Source organism: Loxodonta africana, chromosome 3 (genome assembly GCF_030014295.1).
Source record: "Loxodonta africana isolate mLoxAfr1 chromosome 3, mLoxAfr1.hap2, whole genome shotgun sequence".
NCBI lineage: Eukaryota > Metazoa > Chordata > Mammalia > Proboscidea > Elephantidae > Loxodonta > Loxodonta africana.
In genome coordinates, this window is record NC_087344.1 from 142,124,732 (window position 1) to 142,147,289 (window position 22,558).

At 41.6% G+C, this 22,558-nt stretch overlaps 1 protein-coding gene across 3 annotated transcripts in view; it reads left to right on the top strand.

Annotated features, from left to right (window-relative positions):
• Window positions 1-2,929: 2,929 nt before the first annotated feature.
• The window catches only part of LOC100660224 (ALG14 UDP-N-acetylglucosaminyltransferase subunit), a 126,509-nt gene continuing 106,880 nt past the window's right edge, over window positions 2,930-22,558 (top strand). The window contains exons 1-2 of one of the 3 annotated variants that reach the window (XM_064282236.1): window positions 2,930-3,146; window positions 9,994-10,145. In XM_064282236.1, the coding sequence (XP_064138306.1) occupies window positions 3,011-3,146; window positions 9,994-10,145 (288 nt within the window). In that variant the 5' untranslated portion in view covers window positions 2,930-3,010. The remainder of the gene's footprint in view (window positions 3,147-9,993; window positions 10,146-22,558) is intronic. The other 2 variants (XM_023558393.2, XM_010598088.3) reach the window with 2 other exon arrangements.

Here is a 22,558-nt window from a genome sequence, read left to right on the forward strand (position 1 = left end):
GGAAGTCATTGGTGGTAGCCAGGCAACATCTAGTTCTTCTGGTCTCAGGCTAATGGAGTCTTTGGTTTATGTGGCCCTTTTTGTACCTTGGGCTCATGTTTTCATTGTTACTTTGGTGTCCATCATTCTCCTTTGCTCCAGGTGGCTTGAGACCATTTCGAGCACCTTAGATGGCTGCTTGCTAACTTTTAAGACCCCAGACACCACTCATCAAAATGGGATGCAGAACGTTGTCTTAATACATTTCGTTATGCCAATTGACCTAGATCTCCCCTAAAACCATGGTCCCCAGACCACCACCCCTTCCACTCTGTCCCTCAAAGTGTTTGGTTGTTTTCAGGAAACTTTTGGTTTAGTGCAGTTGTGCTGACTTCCCCTGCATTGTGTGTTGTCTTTCCCTTCACCTAAAATAATTCTTGCCTACTATCTAGTTAGCGAATACCCCCCTCCCTTGCTCCCCACCCTTGTAACTATCAAAGAATGTTTTCTTCTGTGATTAAACCTTTTCTTGAGTTCTTCTAGTAGTGGTTTCATACAATATTTGTCCTTTTGCAACTAATTTCCCTCAGCATAATGCCTTCCAGATTCTTCCACATTATAGATGTTTCACGGATTCATCGTTGTTCTTTATGGTTGTGTAGTATTCCATTGTGTGAATATACCATAATTTGTTTATCCACTCATCCATTGATGGGCACCTTGGTTGTTTCCATCTTTTTGCTATTGTAAACAGTGCTGCAATGAATTTGAGTGCACATGTGAGGGCTCTTATTTCACTAGGATATATTCCAAGGCAGGGGATGGATGGATCATATAGTAGTTCTATTAGTAGCTTTTTAATGAAGTGCCAAATTGATTTCCAAAGTCGTTATACCATTTTACATTCCCACCAGAAGTGTTTAAGTGTGCCAGTCTCTCCACAACCTCTCCAATATTTATTATTCTGTGTTTTTCGGATTAATGCTAGCCTTGTTGGGATGCGATCGTATCTCATTGTAGTTTTGATTTGCATTTCTATAATGGCTAATGATCTTGAGCATTCCGTTACGAATCTGTTAGCTGCCTGAATGTCTTTTTTGGTGAAGTGGGAGTCTGCATTTTTAATCACACTCTAGGCTCTATGCAAGTCAAGTTTCAATTTAGCAGAGGAATATGTACTGTAGTACCATTATGCAGTAAGTTAGGATGCCTGGTTTGTGAGTCTGTATCTTCCATTGTTTCACTTGGACAAACTGTTTCAGCTTTCTAGGCCTCCTTAAACTAAACCCATTGAGGTCGAGCTGGTGCCGACTCATGGCTACCCTAAAGGACAGAGTAGAACTGTCTCATAGGGTTTCCAAAGAGTGCCTGATGGATTTGAACTGCTGACCTTTTGGTTAGCAGCTGAACTCCTAATCACTGCAGCACCAAGGCTCCCTAGCCTGCTTATTCACCTGTATATCTGTCCTTCCTAATCTCATCTTGTCTGATGGGGACAAGATGAGGTCTACGGGGGACCGAAGGCAGTTGCATTTGGAGTGAAAAGACTTCTCCAATCTCAGTATTTTGATGGAACTCACTGTAGATTAAAAACAGATAAAAAGAAACAAAATGTGATTTGACGAAGTGTTAGCAAATCATCATTTTGACCGAGGACATTAGGAACGTACTGGGAAAGCTTTGTAGTAAAATTAGTTGAATATTAATTGTAGCGACTATGCCTTTTCTATCCTGCCACCCTCAGCCACTGAACTTCCATCCTTCTCGGGAACGTGGAATAACTTAAAGTGATAACCTTCAACTATTCTAGTCACACTTTTCGAGGCCTATGAAAACCCTTAGAAAAATTAAAAACATGAGTGTTGAAAAGGAGGCAGTTTGGGTGGGGGCAAAAATTCTATTTTTTGTACCCAGGCATCTTTTACCAGCAAACACTCTTCTGTATGTTTGAGTCTGTACAAGTGAAAAGATGACCAGGCACCAAAAAAAAAAAAAATTAATTTAGGGCCCCCACCCAAACTGCCTCTTTTCCAACACTCATACTTTAAACTTTTCTGGGGGTTTTCACAGGTCTCAAAGGGAGCCCTAGCGGCAGAGTGGTTAAGAGCTGAGCTAATAACCAAAAGGTCTGCACTTAGAATCCTCCAGCCAATCCTTGAAAACTCTATGGGGCAGTTCTACCTGGTCCTTTAGGGTTGCTATGAGTCGGAATCGACATGACGGTAAGAGCTTTGGTTTGTTTTTGTGTGTTTGCTGTGTAACAGAAGCATTTTCCTAGACAGTAGAGAAAAAAAAAAAGCGATGCATGCCATCAGGTAGAATTCATAAAGTTGGTAGAGCTAAAACACCTCCTCACTTGGAAACTCTGGGGCCTTTAGGGCGCACAAGGGACCTGAACCTCTTCACGGTAGGAAATCAAACTCCTCCATGGCTTAACTGCCCATTTTTCAGTTGGTGGTTGTGCAGCAGCCGCACAAAGTCCCTTACCCAATAACACCAAACCTGTTGTTGTGGAGTCAACTCCGATTCATAGCGACCCTATAGGACAGAGTAGAACTGCCCCACATGGTTTCCAAGAAGCTCCTGGTGGCCTGGGACTGCTGACCTCTTAGTTATTAGTCGTAGCTCTTAACAACTAGGGAACCAGGGTTTCCTTAAACCAAAACACCAAACTCACTGCCACTGGGCGGACTCTGACTCATAGGAACCCTATAGGACAGAGTAGAATTGCTCCATAGGGTTTTTAAGGAGTGCCTGGTGGATTAGAACTGTCCACCTCTTGGTTAGCAACCGTACGTATTAACCACTACCCATCAGGGTTTCTAGGGGTTCCTCAGTGCAAACAAAAATCCCTGGAGTCTCGGGTTGTGGCTCGGCGCTTAACTCCTCCCACTCAGTTCGCCCAAGCCCAGTCCGCCAAAAATATCCTCACGAGGAGTTTGAGCCTCCTCGGCGCCCGTAGTGTTCGGACTTCACACGTCAGTTGTTGGTTCCAGGAAATAGTACGCATGTGTTGTTTTTTTTTTTTTGCATGGAGGGTGTCCTAATTCTAGCAGCGCTGGGAGGAGGAACTGTGGCTGTCTTCATAGCATTGCGGTTTTGGATAGTGCTTCATCATCGAGTCGTGCCTCGTGAGTCTCTCAGTCTCCTGGTAGTGGCTGGGTCCGGTAAGTATCAAGGCGGTGAGAGCCCGGCTTTGATCACGCACTACAAACCCCAGAGTGCATTGCGACGCTGCCGACTGATCCTCTTAGCACCGCTTGAGCTTTGCATGCCGAGATTTGTAGTTTCTCTTCCTTACTGGAACGGGTCAGCCCAGCCTGAGGAACGTGGTTGCTACTGCAGTCCCAAAAAACCCAAACCGGTGCTCTGAAGTCGATTCCTACTGACGGCGACCCCATGTGTAACAAAGTAGAACTGCTCCATAGGATTTTCTTGGCTGTGATCTTTAGCGAAGCAGATCGCCAGGCCTACTACGGTCCAGGCGCCACTTAATTTACTTAACCAAACCAAAAACCAAACTCGTTACCATCGAGTCCATTCCGACCCATAGCGACCCTACCCTGGTGGTGTAGTGGTTAAGTGCTACCTTGCTATCCAAAAGATTGGCAGTTCGAATCCAGCAGGCGCTCCTTGGAAACTCTATGGGGCAGTTCTACCCTGTCCTGTAGGGTCGCTATGGGATTAATTTACTTACACTTAAGTAATTTACACTTACCTGTAATAAAGCCGCTCTGTTAGGTATGTTTTTCTGAGAAATAATTAGTGAACAGAAAGGACGCAGAAACCTTTTGATGTTAACATGCAATTTTGCTGTATAAAAATTGCTGTTTTGTGTTAATAATCCAGGCTTTTTGTATTTAGTTTAGCAAACATGAGTACTACATAATAAAAGAGGCAAAGTGGATTGTCACATTTATAAATATATAAAACCCACGAGGATAAAAACAATTTTGCCAAGGACAGTGGAACAATAGGCACAGGATAGAGTGTCAATATGAACAACGGACTGTCCTGTCAGGGAATACAATCTAAACACATACAGTCCAGACACTTACAGTTTTAAATGGACAGTTTCAACAGGGATATATATGCCATATATATTGGGAAGTGCCAGGAGATTATATCCATATACAAGTAGTCCCCTGATAAGGAATGAGTTCTGTTCCTAAATCTGTCTTTAAGTTGAATTTGTAGTAAGTCTGAACACTTAGGTACAGTTCACATTAAAAGTCAGTCAAATGTTTGTCTTAGTATATAATATATACTATACTTTTCTATGCATAAAAAATATTAAAGAAACACTTCAGATACGTGAAAAGATCTTTAACATAATGTTGTTGATAGGTGCTATCGAGTCGGTTCTGACTCACAGTGACCCTGTATACAAGAGAACAAAACACTGCCTGGACCTGTGCCATCCTCATAATCATTGTTACATGTGAGCCCATTGTTGCAGCCACTGCATTGGTCTATCTTGTTGAGGGTCTTCCTCTTTTTCAGTGACTCTCTACTTCACCAAACATGATGTCCTTCTCCAGGGACTGGCCCCTCCTGATAACATGTCCAAAGTACTTAAGATGAGGTCTTCCCATCCTTTATTCTCAGGAGCATTCTGGTTGACGTAGACTGTCAGGTCCTTTATTCTAGTCTAGAAGCTTAGCTGAAACCTGTCCACTATGCGTGACCCTGCTGGTATTTGAATACCAGTGGCATAGCTTCCAGCATCACAGCAACACACAAGCCACCACAGTATGACAAACTGACAGATGCATGGGGTTTAACATAATAATACACTAATAATAATAGTGATTTAATGCACCTCACAAAGTAATACCTGTTAGTTATTATGAACCATTTTATGTATCTCAAATTTTTAATGTAATATGCTCTACGAGGGTTGGTTCTTAACTACAGATTGTATGTAAGTCGGACATTTGTAATCCAGGTACTGCCTATAAAATAATAATTGTATAACAAGTGTTCTAAAATTATATTCAAGTATAATCCCTTAGTTTATTCACTTAGCATTTTTTGAGCCAGGCGTTATGCAAAACTCTGTAAATACAAAACTGACAGTTGCTATTTGCCATGGAGTGCTATGTGTTGGGCACTGTGAAAGGTGTGAAGATACAGCAGTGAATGAATCTGAGAATTTAGAAAAACCATTGTTGTTGTTGTGTGCCGTGAAGTCAATTCTGCTTCATAGTGACCCCATGTGACAGTAGAACTACCCCACAGCGTTTTCTAGGCTGTAATCTTTGAGGAATGAGCCGTGGTGGTGCAGTGATTAAGTGCTTGCCTTTTAACTGGAAAGTCAGCAGGTTCCACTACCAGATTTACCACCTTCAGAACCCTGTCCTATAGGTCACTATGAGTCAGAACCAACTCAGTGGCAGTGGGTTTGGGTTTGGTTTGGAGTCTTTGCAGGGAGAGATCACCAGGTCTTTCTCCTGCAGAGCTGCTGGGTAGGATCGAACAGCCAACTTTTTGGTTAGCAGCTGAGTGGTTAACTGCTACACCACCAGGGTTTCCTGTAGAAAAACTAATAGGCATTTGCCACACTGAGATAACCTGAGAAGTGCAGACTGCTGTGGAAGTCTTTGGGAAGGGCAACACTTTATTTGAACTTGAGACAGAAAGCTTCCAGGAAGAAATATTGGTAGCTGAGACCTGAAAGATGACCAAGAATGAGCTAGGCAAGGTGGAGTCAGGCTTCAGTTCTGAGTTAGAAGGGAGTCCAGGGGCCATAGTCTTCGGGGTACCTCCAGTCTATTTCAAACTAGTAAGTCTGCTCTTTTTTGTGAATTTGATCTTTTCTTTTACATTTTTCTCCTGCTCTGTCCAGGACCCTGTGTTGTAATCCCAGTCAGAGTGGTGCGTAGTGGTAGCTGAGCACCATCTACTTCTTCTGGTCTTGGGGTCACATAGACTGTGGTTCATGTGGTCTATTAGTCCTTTGGACTAATTGCTCCCTTGGGTCTTTAGTTTTTTTCCCTCTCCTTTGCTCCGGACTAGAAGAGACTGATAGTTGTATCTTAGATGGCTACTCGGAAGCTTTTAAGACCCCAGATGCTACTCACCAAAGCAGGATGTAGAATGTTGTCTTCAAAAATTATGTTGTCCCAGTTGACCTAGATGTCCCATGAGTCTATGGTCCTTTGCCTTTGAGTCTGGAAGCTTCATCCTGTGAGTTGTTTAGCTGTGTCTAAGAGGTCTCCCTGGCTGTGCCCCTTGTGTGCTCTGTTGTCTATATTAATATATGAGGAGTCATGTATTTAGAAATTTTCGTCACCAAATCTGTATCTGCCAGTGAATGTGCACCCTTACTCCCTCACCTTTTGGCGTATCTACCTATTTATCTATCTATCTGTCTACCTATTTATCCATTTGTAGATAATTGTTTGTTAATAGTATTGTTGCGGGATTGTCTATGTATACTAAAAACCAAAAACCAAACCCAGTGCCGTCAAGTCAGTTCTGACTCATAGTGACCCTACAGGACAGAGTAGAACTGCCCCATAGAGTTTCCAGGGAGCGCCTGGTGGATTCGAACTGCTGACCCTTTGGTTAGCAGCCATAGCACTTAACCAGTAGGCCACCAGGGTTTCCCTAGTTACCATAAAAAAAGACAGAACCAAACCCATTGCCGTCAAGTCGATTCCGACTCATAGCGACCCTACAGAACAGAGTAGAAGTCCTCCATAGGGTTTCCAAGGAGCAGCTGGTGAATTTGAACTGCTGACCCTTTGGTTAGCAGCCGAGCTCTTAACCACTGCACCACCAGGGCACCTGTAGTGACCAGAAACCAAACCCTTTTGCTGTCGAGTCGATTTCGACTCATAGTAATCCTATAGGACAGAGTAGAACTGCCCCATAGGGTTTCCAGGGAGTGCCTGGTGGATTCGAACTGCCATCCTTTTAGTTAGCAGCTGTTATGGATTGAATTGTATGCCCCCAAAATATCTGTCAACTTGGCTAGGTCATGGTTCCCAGTATGGTATGATTGTCTATGATTTTATCGTCTGATGTGATTTCCCTACATGTTGTAAATCGTATCAGTATGATTGTAATAAGATGGATTAGTGGCAGTTACATTGATGAGGTCTACAAGATGACATAGTGTTTTAAGCTAATCTCTGTAGAGATATAAAAGAGAGAAGCGAGCAGGGAGACATGGGAATCTCATACCACCAAGAAAGCAGTGCCGGGAGTGGAGGGTGTCCTTTGGACCTGAGATTCTTATGCAGAGAAACTCCCAGAAAAAGGGAAGGTTGATGACATAGACCTTCCTCCAGAGCCAATGGAGAAAGCCTTAGCCTGGCGCTGATGCCATGAGTTTGGACTTGTAGCCTACTAGACTATAAGAGAATAAATTTCTCTTTGTTAAAGCCATCCACTTGTGGTATTTCTGTTATAGCAGCACTAGATGACTGAGACAGCAGACACAGCTCTTAACCACTATACCACCAGGGTTTTCAGTAGCTACCGTAGTTGTCCTTTATTCCTGCAGTTCTCTCAGTGTTACAGTGACGTTTTAATTGCAGTGGAAGATGTTGCGGCTATTAGGTTTTATTCTTAATTGTTCCAACTGTGAAAACAAGTACCTACTTTGCAAACTACTCTACTTTTTCCAGGCTATAAGATACTAAAGTGAGAATAAATCAGATGTGTAAATTACTTGCCCTCGGCAAGAAGATGGGTAACAACTTATCAAGTTAAAGTATGGTTCTAATTCCTGAAATTTATACTAAATGTGTCCCACTTTAATTTCTATATCTAATTCCTCCTAGAATCTAGAGAGAGCCCCTCCCCTTTCTACTTACAAAAGAAAAATTTGTGTTGAGTACTGCTTTATTTGTTTGACTAGCCTTCTATATGCTGACAGTGTCACTGTTGAAAGCTTTTGCTTACAGCAATGAGGGAGATGTGGGGGTGCCTCATAGATAGGGAGAACAGCATGAACAGAGCACTGAGGAGGTAACAAGTAAGATGGATGCAGAGAATGGTAAGGACATTAACCGGGCCAAGGCAGAGTCTGTGAAATGAACTCGAATATGGAATGGTATAATAGGGCTCATGGATGAGAATTTAGAATGCTTTGCTTACATTTAAGTGAATTTGAGTTACTCTTACTTTTACAGTTAATCTGCATCTTGGTCATGTAGTGCTGCTGTAACAGAAATACTACAAGTGAATGGGTTTAACAAAGATAAGTTTATTCTCCCACAATCCAGTAGGCTAGAAGTCCAAATTCAGGGTGTCGGCTCCAAGGGGAGGCTTTCTGTCTCTGTCGGCTTTGGGGGAAAGTCCTTGTCATCAGTCTTCCCTTGGTCTGGGAGCATCTCAGTGCAGGAACCTCAGGTCCAAAGGTGGTATGAGGTGGTATGAGGTCCCCCATGTCTCTCTGCTCGCTTCTCTCTTTTATATCTCAAAAGAGATTGGTTTAAGACATTGTCTAATCTTGTAGATCTCATCAATATAAGTGACATATATTTTTGGGGGCACAGTTCAGTCCATGACAGTGTGATAGGCAGATGTTCCTTGACTTTTTTCCAGGAAGAAAACCTCCTCCATAAGCACAGGTGATTTTTAAATTCGTGTTTTTTTTTTTTTTTTTTAAATTGTGGTACATATATGTGTAATGTAACATTTTTCATTTCAAAATTTTTCACATACACAGTTTTGGAGATTGTATGATTTCTAAAACATAGAGTTGTTTGGCAAAGCTGGTAAATCTTACCGTGGACCTGCATTGTGCCAAAAGCTCTGCTAGGAGCTGGGGATGAAGTAGGGAACTAACCTGTTCCTTAGGAAGACACAGCCCTGCTGGTCAGTGCTCATTTTTCCCTTATCTTCTTCTCACAGAAACCTTAAGTGACTGCCTTCCTGTTTTGACTTCCTTGCTTTCCTGACCTTTCCTTACCTTCACTTTTCTTCCCAGTATTCCCGCCATCCCTTGAACTCGTGTTTCAGATCTTGCCATTTCATCTGCTGAAATTCTCTCCCCGTGCCTAATGATCTCTCTACTCCCGCCTGTATGTTGTAGTTACCTAGTGCTGCTATAACAAAAATATCACAAGTGGATGTGTTTAACAAACAGAAATTTATTCTCTTACAGTTTAGGAGGCTGGAAGTCCAAATTCAGGGTGCTAGCTTCAGGGGAGGGCTTTCTCTTTCTGTAGAGTCTGGGGGAATGTCCTTGTCATCAATCTTCCCTTGGTCCAGGAACTTCTCAGCATAGGGACCCCAGGTCCAAAGGACATGCATGTTCCTGGCTCTTCTTGCTTGGTGGTAATAAGATCCCCCTGTCTCTCTGCTTGCTTCTCTTATATCTCAAAAGAGATTGACTTAAGATACACCCAAATCTTACTGAATGAATCCTGCCTCATTAAATCATAGAGGTTAGGATTCACAACAATGGGATAATCACATCAGATCACAAAATGGTGGATAACCACACCATACTGGGAATCATGGCCTAGCCAATTTGACACACATTTTTGGGGGACATGATTCAATTCATGACTCTGTCCGTTACCTTCATATCTCAAGTCATCCCTCAGACTTTACTAGGGTTCTCCTCTACTCTTCTGGCATTGTTTTTCATAACTGCTTGCTCCCAACATTTTAATTTTTCTTGCTATCTTGTATCCTTATTTATCTTTGTGCATGCACACAGCATGTCCGTGTATGTGTGTGTGTATCCCACCCCCCACCAGGCTTGATAACAGGAGCTAAGATAAGCACTTCTTGGTACCTTCCTCAGCACCTAGTGCTAGTACTGATTTTATTTTTATAACATTATCTTCTCCACCCATCATGTAAAAATACTATTTATACAGGGGCAGAGATTAATGTTTCCAAATGTTCCTTCTGTCTTTTGAGAAATACAGAATTTTGGTGTGTATGTGTGTGTTTTCCCAGAAAACATAACATTGGTATGACATGGTCAAATGGATATGTATGTCCACTGTAGGTTTCTTAATCTTAGGCCTTACAATATTTTTCCAGGTGGGCATACCACTGAAATCCTGAGACTGCTTGGGAACCTGTCTAATGCTTATTCTCCAAGGCATTATATCTTTGCTGACACGGATGAAATGAGTGCCCATAAAATAAGAGCTTTTGAAGTAGATCGAGCTGAAAGATACTCCAGTACCATGGTAAGTGATCGTTTCTAAAAAAGCTACAACTTGTCCGTTGTGTTTAATTATCTCTGAAAATAATATGATGATGCTTAAGTGCCCTGCCCACACGAAGCATCCAGATGTTTATTGCTGATGAAGTATATTTCCTTTACTACCAAAGATAAGAATTTGTTCAAAATAAGTGTGCATATTAAAGGTGGTTGCTTAATTGCTTTTATTTTCTTTATTTTAAATAGAGGAAACAGTTTTTTAGCTAATTCCAGTTATGAAAGTTGTTATTTACAGTTCCATACATAAAGTGTCCAGCTTGTGTGTTTCCTGGCTCTTTGTCAAAGTATTGCATTTATCAATAATTTATTTGTCAATGTAAAGTTCTTTGTCAATGTATTGCATTTATTGATAATTGTCTTTTCCTACGACTTTTTTTTTTCTGTGTGTAAACCTTTTTGTTGGTTTGTTTTTTATAATAGTGGTTGTGATGGTTAAGATTGTGTGTCAGCTTGGCTAGGCCATGATTCTCAGTGTTTTGGCAATCATATAATGTGCAGTCACTTCTCTGTTGAGATTTGATATGTGATCACCCTCACGATGCGATCTGCTGTGAGTAGCCAGTCAGTTGAAAGGGAATTTCCTTGGGCGTGTGGCCTGCATTGAATATAAGTAGACATTCTGGCAAGGCTTGGGGGCTTTTTCCTTGTGCTGGATCCTGCAGCTAGCTGCTATTCATCTGACCTTCGGTTCTTGGGACTTGAGCTAGCAGCTTACCTGCAGTCTTGCCTGCCGATCTTGGGAATCATCCATCTTCAAAGCCTGTGAGCAAGAGCCCTGCTCTCTGACCTACAAATCTTGGGTTCACCAGCCCCTGCAGCTATGTGAATCAGGAGAAGCCTCTATCTTGACCCACGGACTTGGGACATTGCACCCTCTATGACTGCGTGAGCCATCTCCTTGATGTAAATCTCTTTTTATATATATATTTATACACTTTACTGGTTTTGCTTCTCTAGAGAACCCAGTCTAAGACAGTGGTATCATACAATATTTGTCCTTTTGCATAGTATTCCATTGTATGTACCACAGTTCGTTTACCCATTCATCTGTTGATAGGCACTTAGGTTGTTTCCAGCTTTTTGCTGTTGTGAATAATGCTGCAATGAACATGGGTGTGCATGTGTCTATTCGTGTCATGGCTTTTATTTCCCTAGGGTATATACCTTTTTTTTTTTATATATATACCTAGGAGTGTGATTGCTGGGTCATATGGTATTTCTGTTTCTAGCTTTTTAAGGAAGTGTCATAGCATTTTCCATAGTGGTTATACCATTTTACATTCCCACCAGCACTGTATAAGGGTTCCAGTCTCCCTATAACTTCACCAGCATTTGTCATTTTATGTTTTTTGGATTAGTGACATTCGATTGATCTCACTGTAGTTTTCATTTGCAACTCTCTAATGGCTAATGTTCATGAGCATTTCTTCATATTTTGTTAGCAGCCTGAAATATCTTCTTTGGAGAAGTGTCTGTTCATGTCCTCTGCCCATTTTTTAGTTGCATTGTTTGGTTTTTCGTTGTCGAGATGATTTCTGTGATTTAGAGATTAACTCCTTGTTGGATATGTCTTAGCCAAAATTTTTTCCCCAGTCTTTAGGTTCTGTTTTTTACTCTTTTGGAGAAGTCTTTTGAGGAGGATAAGTGTTTAATTTTTAGGAGGTCTCATTCACCTAGTTTATCTTCCCCTGTTTGTGCATTTTTAATTATAGTTTTTGTGTATTTTTATACTATTTACGCCATGTATTAGGGGCCCTAGTGTTGTTCCTATTTTTTCTTCCTTGATCTTTATAGTTGTAGGTTTCATATTTAGGTCTTCCCCCCCCCCCCCAACACCTTCACTTTGCACTCCAGGTCTAGGGTTTGAAGTGGCCCAGGGACATGCTTGGTTCTTTATCATCTCATTTATTCACAGAAATGTGCCATGAGGAAGGTGATAGTACAGTTCTCAGCTGGTAGGGAGAAATCAAAGCCCATCAGTAACATTTTCCAAGTCAGACACACTTAGTGGGGGAATTCTGACAACCTATTTTTTTTTTTATTGTGCTGTAGATGAAGGTTTACAGAACAAACTAGTTTCTCATTAAACGGTTAGTACACATATTGTCTTATGACATTGGTTAACAACCCCACGACATGTCAACATTCTCCTTTCTTTTCCTTGGGTTCCCTATTACCAGCTTTCCTGTCCCCTCCTGCCTTCTAGTCCTTGCCCCTGGACTGGTGTGCCTCTTTAGTCTTGTTTTGTTTTATGAGCCTACCTAATCTTTGGATGAAGGGCGAACCTCCAGAATGACTTCATTACTGAGGTAAAAGGTGTCCTGGGGCCATACTCTTGGGGTTTCTCCAGTCTCTGTCAGGCCAGTAAGTCTGGTCTTTTTTTGTGAGTTAGAATTTTGTTCTACGTTTTTCTCCAGTTCTGTCCAAGATGCTCTATTGTGATACCTGGCAGAGCAGTCAGTGGTGGTAGCCGGGCACCATCTAGTTGTACTGGACTCAGTCTGGTGGAGGCCATCGTGGCTGTGGTCTATTAGTCCTTTGGATTAACTTTTCCCTTGTGTCTTTAGTTTTCTTCATTCTCGTTTGCTCCTGAAGGGGTGAGACCAGAGGACTATCTTAGATGGCCACTCACAGGCTTTTAAGACCCCAGATGCTACTCACCAGAGTAGAATGTAGAACATTTTCTTTATAAAATGGTATGCCAGTTGAGCTAGATGTTCCCCAAGACCATGGTGCCCACAGCCCTCAGCCCTGTAATTCGATCCCTCAGGGAATTTGGATGTATCTATGGAGCTTCCATGACCTTGCCTTGTACAAGTTGTCGTGGCTTCCCCAGTATTGTGTACTGTCTTACTCTCACCAAAGTTACCGCTTATCTATTGTCTATTTAGTGTTTTTCTATCCCTACCCCTCCCCTCCCTCATTACCATCAAACATTATTTCTTTTTCTGTGTAAACCGTTTAATAAATTTTTATAGTAGTGGTGTTATATGGTATTTATCCTTTTGTGATTGACTTATTTCACTCAGCATAATATATTTAGGTCTTTGATATAATATATTTAGGTCTTTAACTTTGAATTAGTTTTTGTATATGGTGAGGCATGGGTCCTATTTCATTTTTTTTACAGATGGACATCCACTTTTGCATTTGTTGAAGAGACTGTCTCTTCTCCATCTAATAGCTTTTGGCCCCTTGTCGAACATCACCTGACCATGGGTGGATGGATTTACTTCTAGGTTCTCAATTCTGTTCCATTGGTCTATGTGCCTGTCGTTGCACCCATACCAGGCTGTTTTGATTACCGTGGCTGTGTAGTAGGTTCTGAGATTAGGAAGTGTGAGGCCTCCTACTTTGTTCTTCTTCAGTAATTCTTTATTTATCCCTTGCCTCTTTCCTTTCCATATAAAGTTTGTGCTTAGTTTTTCTATCTCATTAAAGAAAGCTTTTGGAATTTGGGTCGGGATTACATTATATCTATAGATCGCTCTGGGTAACATTGACGTTTTCACAATGTTAACTCTTCCTAGCCATGAACATGGTATGTTTTTCCATTTATGTAGATCTCTTAGTTTTTTGCAGTGGTGTTTTGCAGTTTTCTTTGTATAGGTCATTTATGTCTCTGATTAGATTCATTCCTAAATATTTTATTGGTGGGGGGACTATTGTAAATGGTATTGTTTTCCTGATTTCCTTTTCCAAGTTCTTTTTTTTGTTATGTTGTTGTTGTTGTTAGATGCCGTCAAGTCAGTTCCGACTCATAGCAACCCTATGCACAACAGAACGAAACACTGCCCAGTCCTGAGCCATCCCCACAATCGTTGCTATGCTTGATCCCATTGTTGCAGCCACTGTGTCAGTCCACCTCGTTGAGGGTCTTCCTCTTTTCCGCTGACCCTGTGCTCTGCCAAGCATGAAGTCCTTCTCCAGAGACTGATCCCTCCTGACGACATGTCCAAAGTATGTAAGACGCAGTCTCGCCATCCTTGCCTCTAAGGAGCATTCTGGCCGCACTTCTTTCAAGACAGATTTGTTCATTCTTTTGGCAGTTCATGGTGTATTCAATATTCTTCGCCAACACCACAACTCAAAGGCGTCAACTCTTCTTCAGTCTTCCTTATTCATTATCCAGCTTTCACATGCATATGATGTGATTGAACATACTCTGGGTTGGGTCAAGCGCACCTTAGTCTTCAGGGTGAAATCTTTGCTCTTCAGCACTTTGAAGAGGTCCTTTGCAGCAGATTTGCCCAACGCAACGCGTCTTTTGATTTCTTGACTGCTGCTTCCATGGCTGTTGATTGTGGATCCAAGTAAAATGAAATCCTTGACAACTTCAGTCTTTTCTCCATTTATCATGATGTCGCTTATTGGTCCAGTTGTGAGGATTTTTGTTTTCTTTGTGTTGAGGTGCAATCCATACTGAAGGCTGTGGTCTTTGATCTTCATTAGTAAGTGCTTCAAGTCCTCTTCACTTTCAGCAAGCAAGGTTGTGTCATCTGCATAACGCAGGTTGTTAATGAGTCTTCCTCCAATCCTGATGCCCGTTCTTCTTCATATAGTCCAGCTTCTCGTATTATTTGTTCTACATACAGATAAAATAGGTATGGTGATAGAATACAACCCTGATGCACGCCTTTCCTGACCTTAAACCAATCAGTATCCCCTTGTTCTGTCCGAACAACTGCCTCTTGATCTATGTAAAAGTTCCTCGTGAGCACAATTAAGTGTTCTGGAATTCCCATTCTTCACAGTGTTATCCATAGTTTGTTATGATCCACACAGTCGAATGCCTTTGCGTAATCAATAAAACACAGGTAAACTTCCTTCTGGTATTCTCTGCTTTCAGCCAGGATCCATCTGACATCAGCAATGATATCCCTGGTTCCACATCCTCTTCTGAAACCGGCCTGAATTTCTGGCAGTTCCCTGTCGATATACTGCTGCAGCCGTTTTTGAATAATCTTCAGCAAAATTTTTCTTGCATGTGATATTAATGATATTGTTCTATAATTTCCACATTCAGTTGGATCACCCTTCTTGGGAATAGGCATAAATATGGATCTCTTCCAATCAGTTGGCAAGGAAGCTGTCTTCCATATTTCTTGGCATAGATGAGTGAACACCTCCAGTGCTACGTCTGTTTGTTGAAACATCTTAATTGATATTCCATCAATTCCTGGAGCCTTGTTTTTTGCCAATGCCTTCAGAGCAGCTTGGACTTCTTCCTTCAATACCACTGGTTCCTGATCATATGCCACCTCTTGAAATGGTTGGCTATCGACTAATTCTTTTTGGTATAAGACTCTGTGTATTCCTTCCATCTTCTTTTGATGCTTCCTGTGTCGTTTAATATTTTCCCCCATGGAATCCTTCACTACTGCAACTCGAGGCTTGAATTTTTCTTCAGTTCTTTCAGCTTGAGAAATGCCGAGCATGTTCTTCCCTTTTGGTTTTCCATCTCCAGCTCTTTGCACATGTCATTATAATACTTTGTCTTCTCGAGAGGCCCTTTGAAATCTTCTGTTCAGTTCTTTTACTTCATGAATTCTTCCTTTTACTTTAGCTGCTCAACGCTCAAGAGCAAGTTTCAGAGACCTCCTCTGACTCCATCTTGGTCTTTTCTTTCTTTCCTGACCTTTCAGTGACCTCTTGCTTTCTTCATGGATGATGTCCTTGATGTCATTCCACAACTCGTCTGGTCTTTGGTCACTAGTGTTCGATGCGTCAAATCTATTCTTGAAATGGTCTCTAAATTCAGGTGGGATATACTCAAGGTCATATTTTGGCTCTCGTGGACTTGCTCTGATTTTCTTCAGTTTTAGCTTGAACTTGCATATGAGCAATTGATGGTCTGTTCCACGGTCGGCCCCTGGCCTTGTTCTGACTGGTGATATTGAGCTTTTCCATTGTCTCTTTCCACAGATGTAGTCAATTTGATTTCTGTGTATTCCATCTGGCAAGGTCCATGTGTATAGTCGCCGTTTATGTTGGTGAAAGAAAGTATTTGCAGTGAAGAAGTCGTTGGTCTTGCAAAATTCTATCATTCAATCTCTGGCGTTGTTTCTATCACCAAGGCCATATTTTCCAACTGCTGATCCTTCTTTGTTTCCAACTTTCGCGTTCCAATCACCAGTAATTATCAATGCATCTTGATTGCATGTTCAATCAATTTCAGACTGCAGCAGCTGATAAAAATCTTCTATTCACCTTTGGCCCTAGTTGTTGGTGCGTAAATTTGAATAATAGTCATATTAACTGGTCTTCCTTGTAGGCGTATGGGTATTATTCTATCACCAACAGCGTTGTACTTCAGGATAATCCTGAAATGTTCTTTTTGATGATGAATGCAACATCATTCCTCTCCGAGTTGTCATTCCCAGCATAGTAGACTATATGATTGTCTGATTCAGAATGGCCAGTACCAGTCCATTTCAGCCTAGGATATTGATGTTTATGCGTTCCATTTCATTTTTGACAACTTCCAATTTTCCTAGATTCATACTTCTTACATTCCAGGTTCCAATTATTAATGGATGTTTGCAGCTGTTTCTTCTCATCTTGAGTCATGCCACATCAGCAAATGAAGGTCTGGAAAGCTTTACTACATCCACGTCATTAAGGTCAACTCTACTTTGACGAGCAGCTCTTCCCCAGTCATCTTTTGAGTGCCTTCCAACCTGGGGGCTCATCTTCCAGCACTATATCAGACAGCGTTCCACTGCTATTCATAAGGTTTTCACTGGCTAATGCTTTTCAGAAGTAGACTGCTGGGTCCTTCTTCCTAGTCTGCCTTAGTCTGGAAGCTCAGCTGAAACCCTTCCTCCATGGGTGACCCTGCTGTTATCTGAATACCAGTGGCATAGCTTCCAGCATCGCAGCAACACACAAGCCCCCACAGTACGACAAACTGACAGACACGTGGGGGTTTTTTGTTACAGAGGAATCCAACTAATTTTTGTATGTTGATCTTGTATCCTGCTACTTTGCTGAATCCTTTTATTAGTTCCAGTAGCTTTCTTGTGGAGTCTTTGGGATTTTCTCTGTATAGGATCGTATCATCTGCGAATAGGGATAGTTTTATTTCTTCCTTGCAAATCTGAATGCACTTTATTTTCTTTTCGTGCCTAATTGCTCTAGCTAGGACTTCCAGTATAAACTGTCGAACAGGTGTGGTGATAAAGGGCAGCCTTCTCTAGTTCTCATTATCAAGTGGAATGTTTTCAGTCTCTCTCCATTGAGGATAATGTTGGCTATTGGTTTTGTGTAAACGCCTTTTAATATATTGAGGAATTTCCCTTCTATTCCTATTTTGCTGAGAATTTTTATCAGGAATGGGTCTTGAACTTTATCAAATGCCTTTTCTGCGTTGAGATGATCAAGTGGTTCTTTTATTTATGTGGTGGATTATATTGGTTGATTTTCTAATGTCAAACCAACCTTGCATACCTGGTATGAATCCTACCTGGTCATAATGTATTATTTTTTTGATATGTTGTTGAATTCTATTGGCTAGAATTTTGTTGAAAATTTTTGCATCTCTATTCATAGGGGATATTGGTCTGTAATTTTCTTTTTTGGTGCTGTCTTTACCTGGCTTTGGTATCAGGGTTAGGCTGGCTTCATAGAAGGAGTTTGGGATAAGTCCTCCCTTTTCTATGCTCTGAAATAGTTTGAGTAGTATTGGCGTGAGCTCTTTTCTGAATGGTTGGTAGAATTCTCCATTGAATCCATCTGGGTCAGGCCTTTTTTTATTCGGGATTTAATTTATTACCTCATCAATTTCTTCTTTTATTGTGGGTCTATTCAGACTTTTTACTTCAGTTTGTGTTAGTTTAGGTAGGTAGTATATTTCTAGAAATATGTCCATTTCCTCTAGGTTTTCAAATTTGTTGGGAATACACTTTGTCATAGTATTCTTATGATTCTTTTTATTTCAGTTGGTTCTGTCATAATGTCACCCATCTCATTTCTTATTTGGGTGATTTGAATCTTCTGTTTTTCTTTTGTCGTTGTGGGCAGTGGTTTGCCGACTTTATTGATCCTTTCAAAGAACCAGCTTCTACTCTTTGTTGATTCTTTCTGTTGTTTTTCTGTTCTCTGTTTCATTCATTTCTGATGTAATCTTTATTGTTTTCTTTCTTCTGGCGACTGTGGTCTTCCTTTGTTGCTCTCCTTCCGCTTGTTCAAGTTGTAGGGTTAGTGTTTTGATTTTCGCCCTTATTTCTATTTTGAAGTGTGTCTTTATAGCTGTAAGTTGCCTTCTGTGTACTGCTTTTCCTGTGTGCCAAAGGTTTTGTTTGATTCTAGGAATTTTTTGATTTCCTCTTTTATTTCTTCAGTTATCCAGCGATTTATAAGCAATGTGTCATTCAGTTTCCATGTATTTGATATTTTTACCTGCTCGTCTTGTTGATTTCTACTTTTATAGCGTAGTGGTCTGAGAAAATGCTTTGTGTTATTTTGATGTTTTTTAATTTATTGAAGCTTGCTTTGTGGCCTAAAATTTGGCTTATTCTGGAGAATGTTCCATGTGCATTGGAAATGAATTCGTACTGTGCTGCTGTTGGATGGAGTGTTCTATTCATGTCTGTGAGGTTCAGTTGTTTGATGGCGGTATTTAGATCTTCTGTATCTTCATTGAGTTTCTTTTTATTTGGTCTCTCTATCACCAAAAGTGGCTCATTAAAATCTCCTACTATTATTGTGGAATCTTCTGTTTCTATTTTCAGTGCTGTTAGAGTTTATGTATTTTGGAGACCTGTCATTGGATGTGTATATATTTTTTCTGGTTACATCTTCTTTTATGGTGGATTTTGCCTTAAAGTCTACTTTGTCAGAGATTAATATTGCCACTTCTATTCTTTTTTAGCTATTGTTTGCTAGATATATTTTTTTCCATACTTTGAGTTTTTGTTTATTTATATCTTTGTGTCTAACATGTGTCTCTTGTAGACAGCATATCGATGGGTTGTGTTTTTTTAATCCATTCTGCTGCTCTCTGCCTCTTCCCTGGCACATTTAATTCTTTTACGTCCAGTGTGATTATCTACAGGTATTAGTTCACTGCTGCCATTTTATTATGCTTTTTATGTGTGTGTGGTATTGACGATTTCTTTGCTCTCCTTAATTTTTGTGCTGAGTTCTTTTTGTCTGTAGATTTTCTTTTCATTTCCTTCATTGTTGTTGATTTTGTGTTTACTGAGTCTTTATGGTTTTTTTATTGTGATGAGTAGGTTTGTTAATTTTCTTTCTGGTTACGCTAAGATTCACCTTTGTTTTCTAAGCTTAAAGCAGTCTTTTATTTCTTGATATCGCCGTGACTTCCTCTCTTAATTCTGTAACTTTGAAGTTGTCATCATTTACAGATTGATATCTCTCATTCCCTGTTTTCACCCTTTTAGCCTTGTTCTGTTTTTGAGAATTCTTTATCCAGATTGGTATCTAGCTCATGCTATCATGTGTCTTAATCTCAGGTTCTTGTCCTGCATTGATGGTTCTCTGTCCATAGGACTCCCTTTAATATTTCTTGTAAGGTTGGTCTGGTTTTTACAAATTCCCTTAATTTTTGGATATATAATTCTTGGTTGGCAATTTTTTCTTTCAGTGTTTTATATATTTCATCCCATGGCCTTTTTGCTTACATGATGTCTTAGACTGGGTTCTCTAAGGAAGCAAAACCAGTGTGGTGTATAAATATATATATATATACACACACACGTATATATAAACTCATTGCCATCGAGTCAATTCTGACTTGTAGTGATCCTGTAACACAGAGTAGAACTGCCCCATTGGGTTTCCAAAGAGTGGCTGATGGATTTGAACTGCTGACCTTTTGGTTAGTAGCCAAGCTCTTAACCAGTGTTCCACCAGGACCCCAAAAATATATACAGAGAGAGTGATTTATATAAAGGAAATGGCTCACGTGGTTGTAGAGGCTGGAAAGGCCCAAGTTCGTGGGTCAAGCTGGAGGCTTCTCCTGACTCACATAGCCACAGGTACTGGTAAATCCAGGATCAGAAGATCAGATAGGAGGCCTTTGGCTCACAGGTGTGGAAGCTGGCAAATCCCAAGATCAGCAGGTAAGACAGCAGATAAACTGCTAGCTCAAGTCCCAAGAACTGGAGGCCACATGAACAGGAGCCAGCTGCAGGATCCAGAGCAAGCCAGAGCCAGTGAGCTTTGTCAGAAAGTCCACCTATATTGGATGCAGTCCACACCCCTAAGGAAAATCACTTTGAACTGATTGGCTGCTCACAATGGATCTCATCATCTAGGTGATCACATTATATCATACCTCATTATGGAAGTGATTACACCAGGAAAGAGCTGCCAGACTACATCATAACTGCCCAGCCACTGAGGATTATGGCCCAGCCAGGTTGACACACAACTGTAACCATCAGACTTGGTTTCTGCTAAGAAGTCAGACCTTGTTCTTATTGGTTCATCTTCATAGGTAGTCTTTCATTTTTCCCAGCTGCTCTCAGGAGCCTTTCTTTGTCTTTGGTTTTGGAGAGTTCACTGATAATGTGTTTTGGTGATTTTCTTTTAGGATCTATCCTTCATGGGGTTTCATTGTGCTTGTTGGATGGATATATTCTTGACTTTCATGATGTTAGGGAAGTTTTCTGCCAGCGAATATCCAAATATTATCTATGTGCTTTTTATCGCATCCACCTGTTTTGGGATTCTGATCACATGTAGATTATTCCTTTTGATAGTGTCCCAAATAACTCCTAGGCTTTTTTCATTTTTCATCACTGTTTTTTCTGATTGTTCCTCAAACAAGCTAATGTCAAGGAATTTGCCCTCTAATTCACTGATTCTGTCTCCTATTTCTTCAGTTCTGCTCTTATGCCCTTCCATTGAGTTGTCTATTTCTGAGATTTTATTGTTAATCTTCTGGATTTCTGATTGCTGTTTCTGTGTGGTTTCTAATTGTCTGTTTATTTTGTCATTTTGTTCTGATATTGTTTCCCTGAATTCTTCCAGTGTTTGTGTGTTCCTTGTTTTTGTCTGTGTTTTCCTTGATTTCTTGGAGGATTCTATACATAAGTCTTTTGAATTCTTTATCCTGTAGTCTGATTACCTTTTCTTTCTCAGGGAGATTTTCTGGTTCTTTATTTTTGACATTTGCCAGAGCCATCTTGTCCTGCTTCTTCAGGTGATTTGATACTGTCTGTTGTCTCAGAGGTATTATTATATTTATTTACTAGCAGGCAGTGCTGACATGCTTTTCTGTTTAGTAGTCTGGCCACACTTGAGTGCACATCCCCTGTCTCCGGGTGGGTGTGTCAGTGGCTGGATGTGTGGTTGCAAGTCTCTGTTTGCTGATCTTGCTGGGCAGCTGAGGATGGTCTGGGCAGGGGTTGGCCATCATCTGTCATTGGTCCAGTGGTGCAGAAGTGGGGAGTGGTCCTTGCCGAGTGGGTGGCATGGCAGTTGTGGTGGGTGTGTTGTGTGAGTGGGGGTTTTGTTGTCGCTGCTTGCCGGTTGAGGGGCAGTGGGTGGTGAGGGCATTGATGGCAGGTAGGCAAGTGTATATGGTTTTGCTGGCTCCACCTAACACTGGGTGGAAGCAGTAGGTGGATGTGTGTGCAATTGTTCCGCCAGTGCCTCTCACCAGGCAAGAGAAGGTGGTGGGAATGATGAGCAGGTGTGTTTGGTCTTGCGCCGCCAGCACCATGCACTGGGCAAGGGGAGGAAGAAGGGAAGAATGGATGGACACGTGTGAAGTTGCACTACCTGCGTATCTCGCCAGGCAGGGGTAAGGGGTGCAGGATTGGCAGGCATGAGGTGGATGCGCCACCAGTGCTTCTTGCCAGGTGGGCGGTGGGGGAGGGAGTGGCAGGTGGGGACATGCATGGCTGAGATGCTATTGTCTCTCACTGACGGGGGGGGGAGCAGCAGGCAGACACACGCATGGCAGCGCTGCCAGCACCTCTTGCTGGGTGGAGGGGAGGGTGGGGAGGGAGTGGTGGTTAGGCCTTTGAACAGTCATGCTTCTGTCACCTGTCTTTGGGCCAGGCCAGGTGCTAGCGTACGGTGGGCACGTGCACAGATGCGTGCAGCGTCTACTGCTCTGCGAGGCCCGGGGGGTATAGGTGATGGGTGGACGCATGCACGGGAGGGTGCCTACCACTATTCATCAGGTGAGTCGAGGGAGGGTGATAGATGGCACTGGGTGAGGGAGAGGCATGGGACTCATGTTGTGCATCCTGTGTCAAATGGGGTGTCCTGAGTATGGGGTCCCCTGCTGCTTCCAATCAGGAGAGTAGGGGAGGCAGAGCGGGCTCCTCTGCTTAGTGGATGTAGTGCCCAGGCACTTATTGTCTGCTGTAGCCAGCAGTTGGGACCTACTCTCGACCAAGT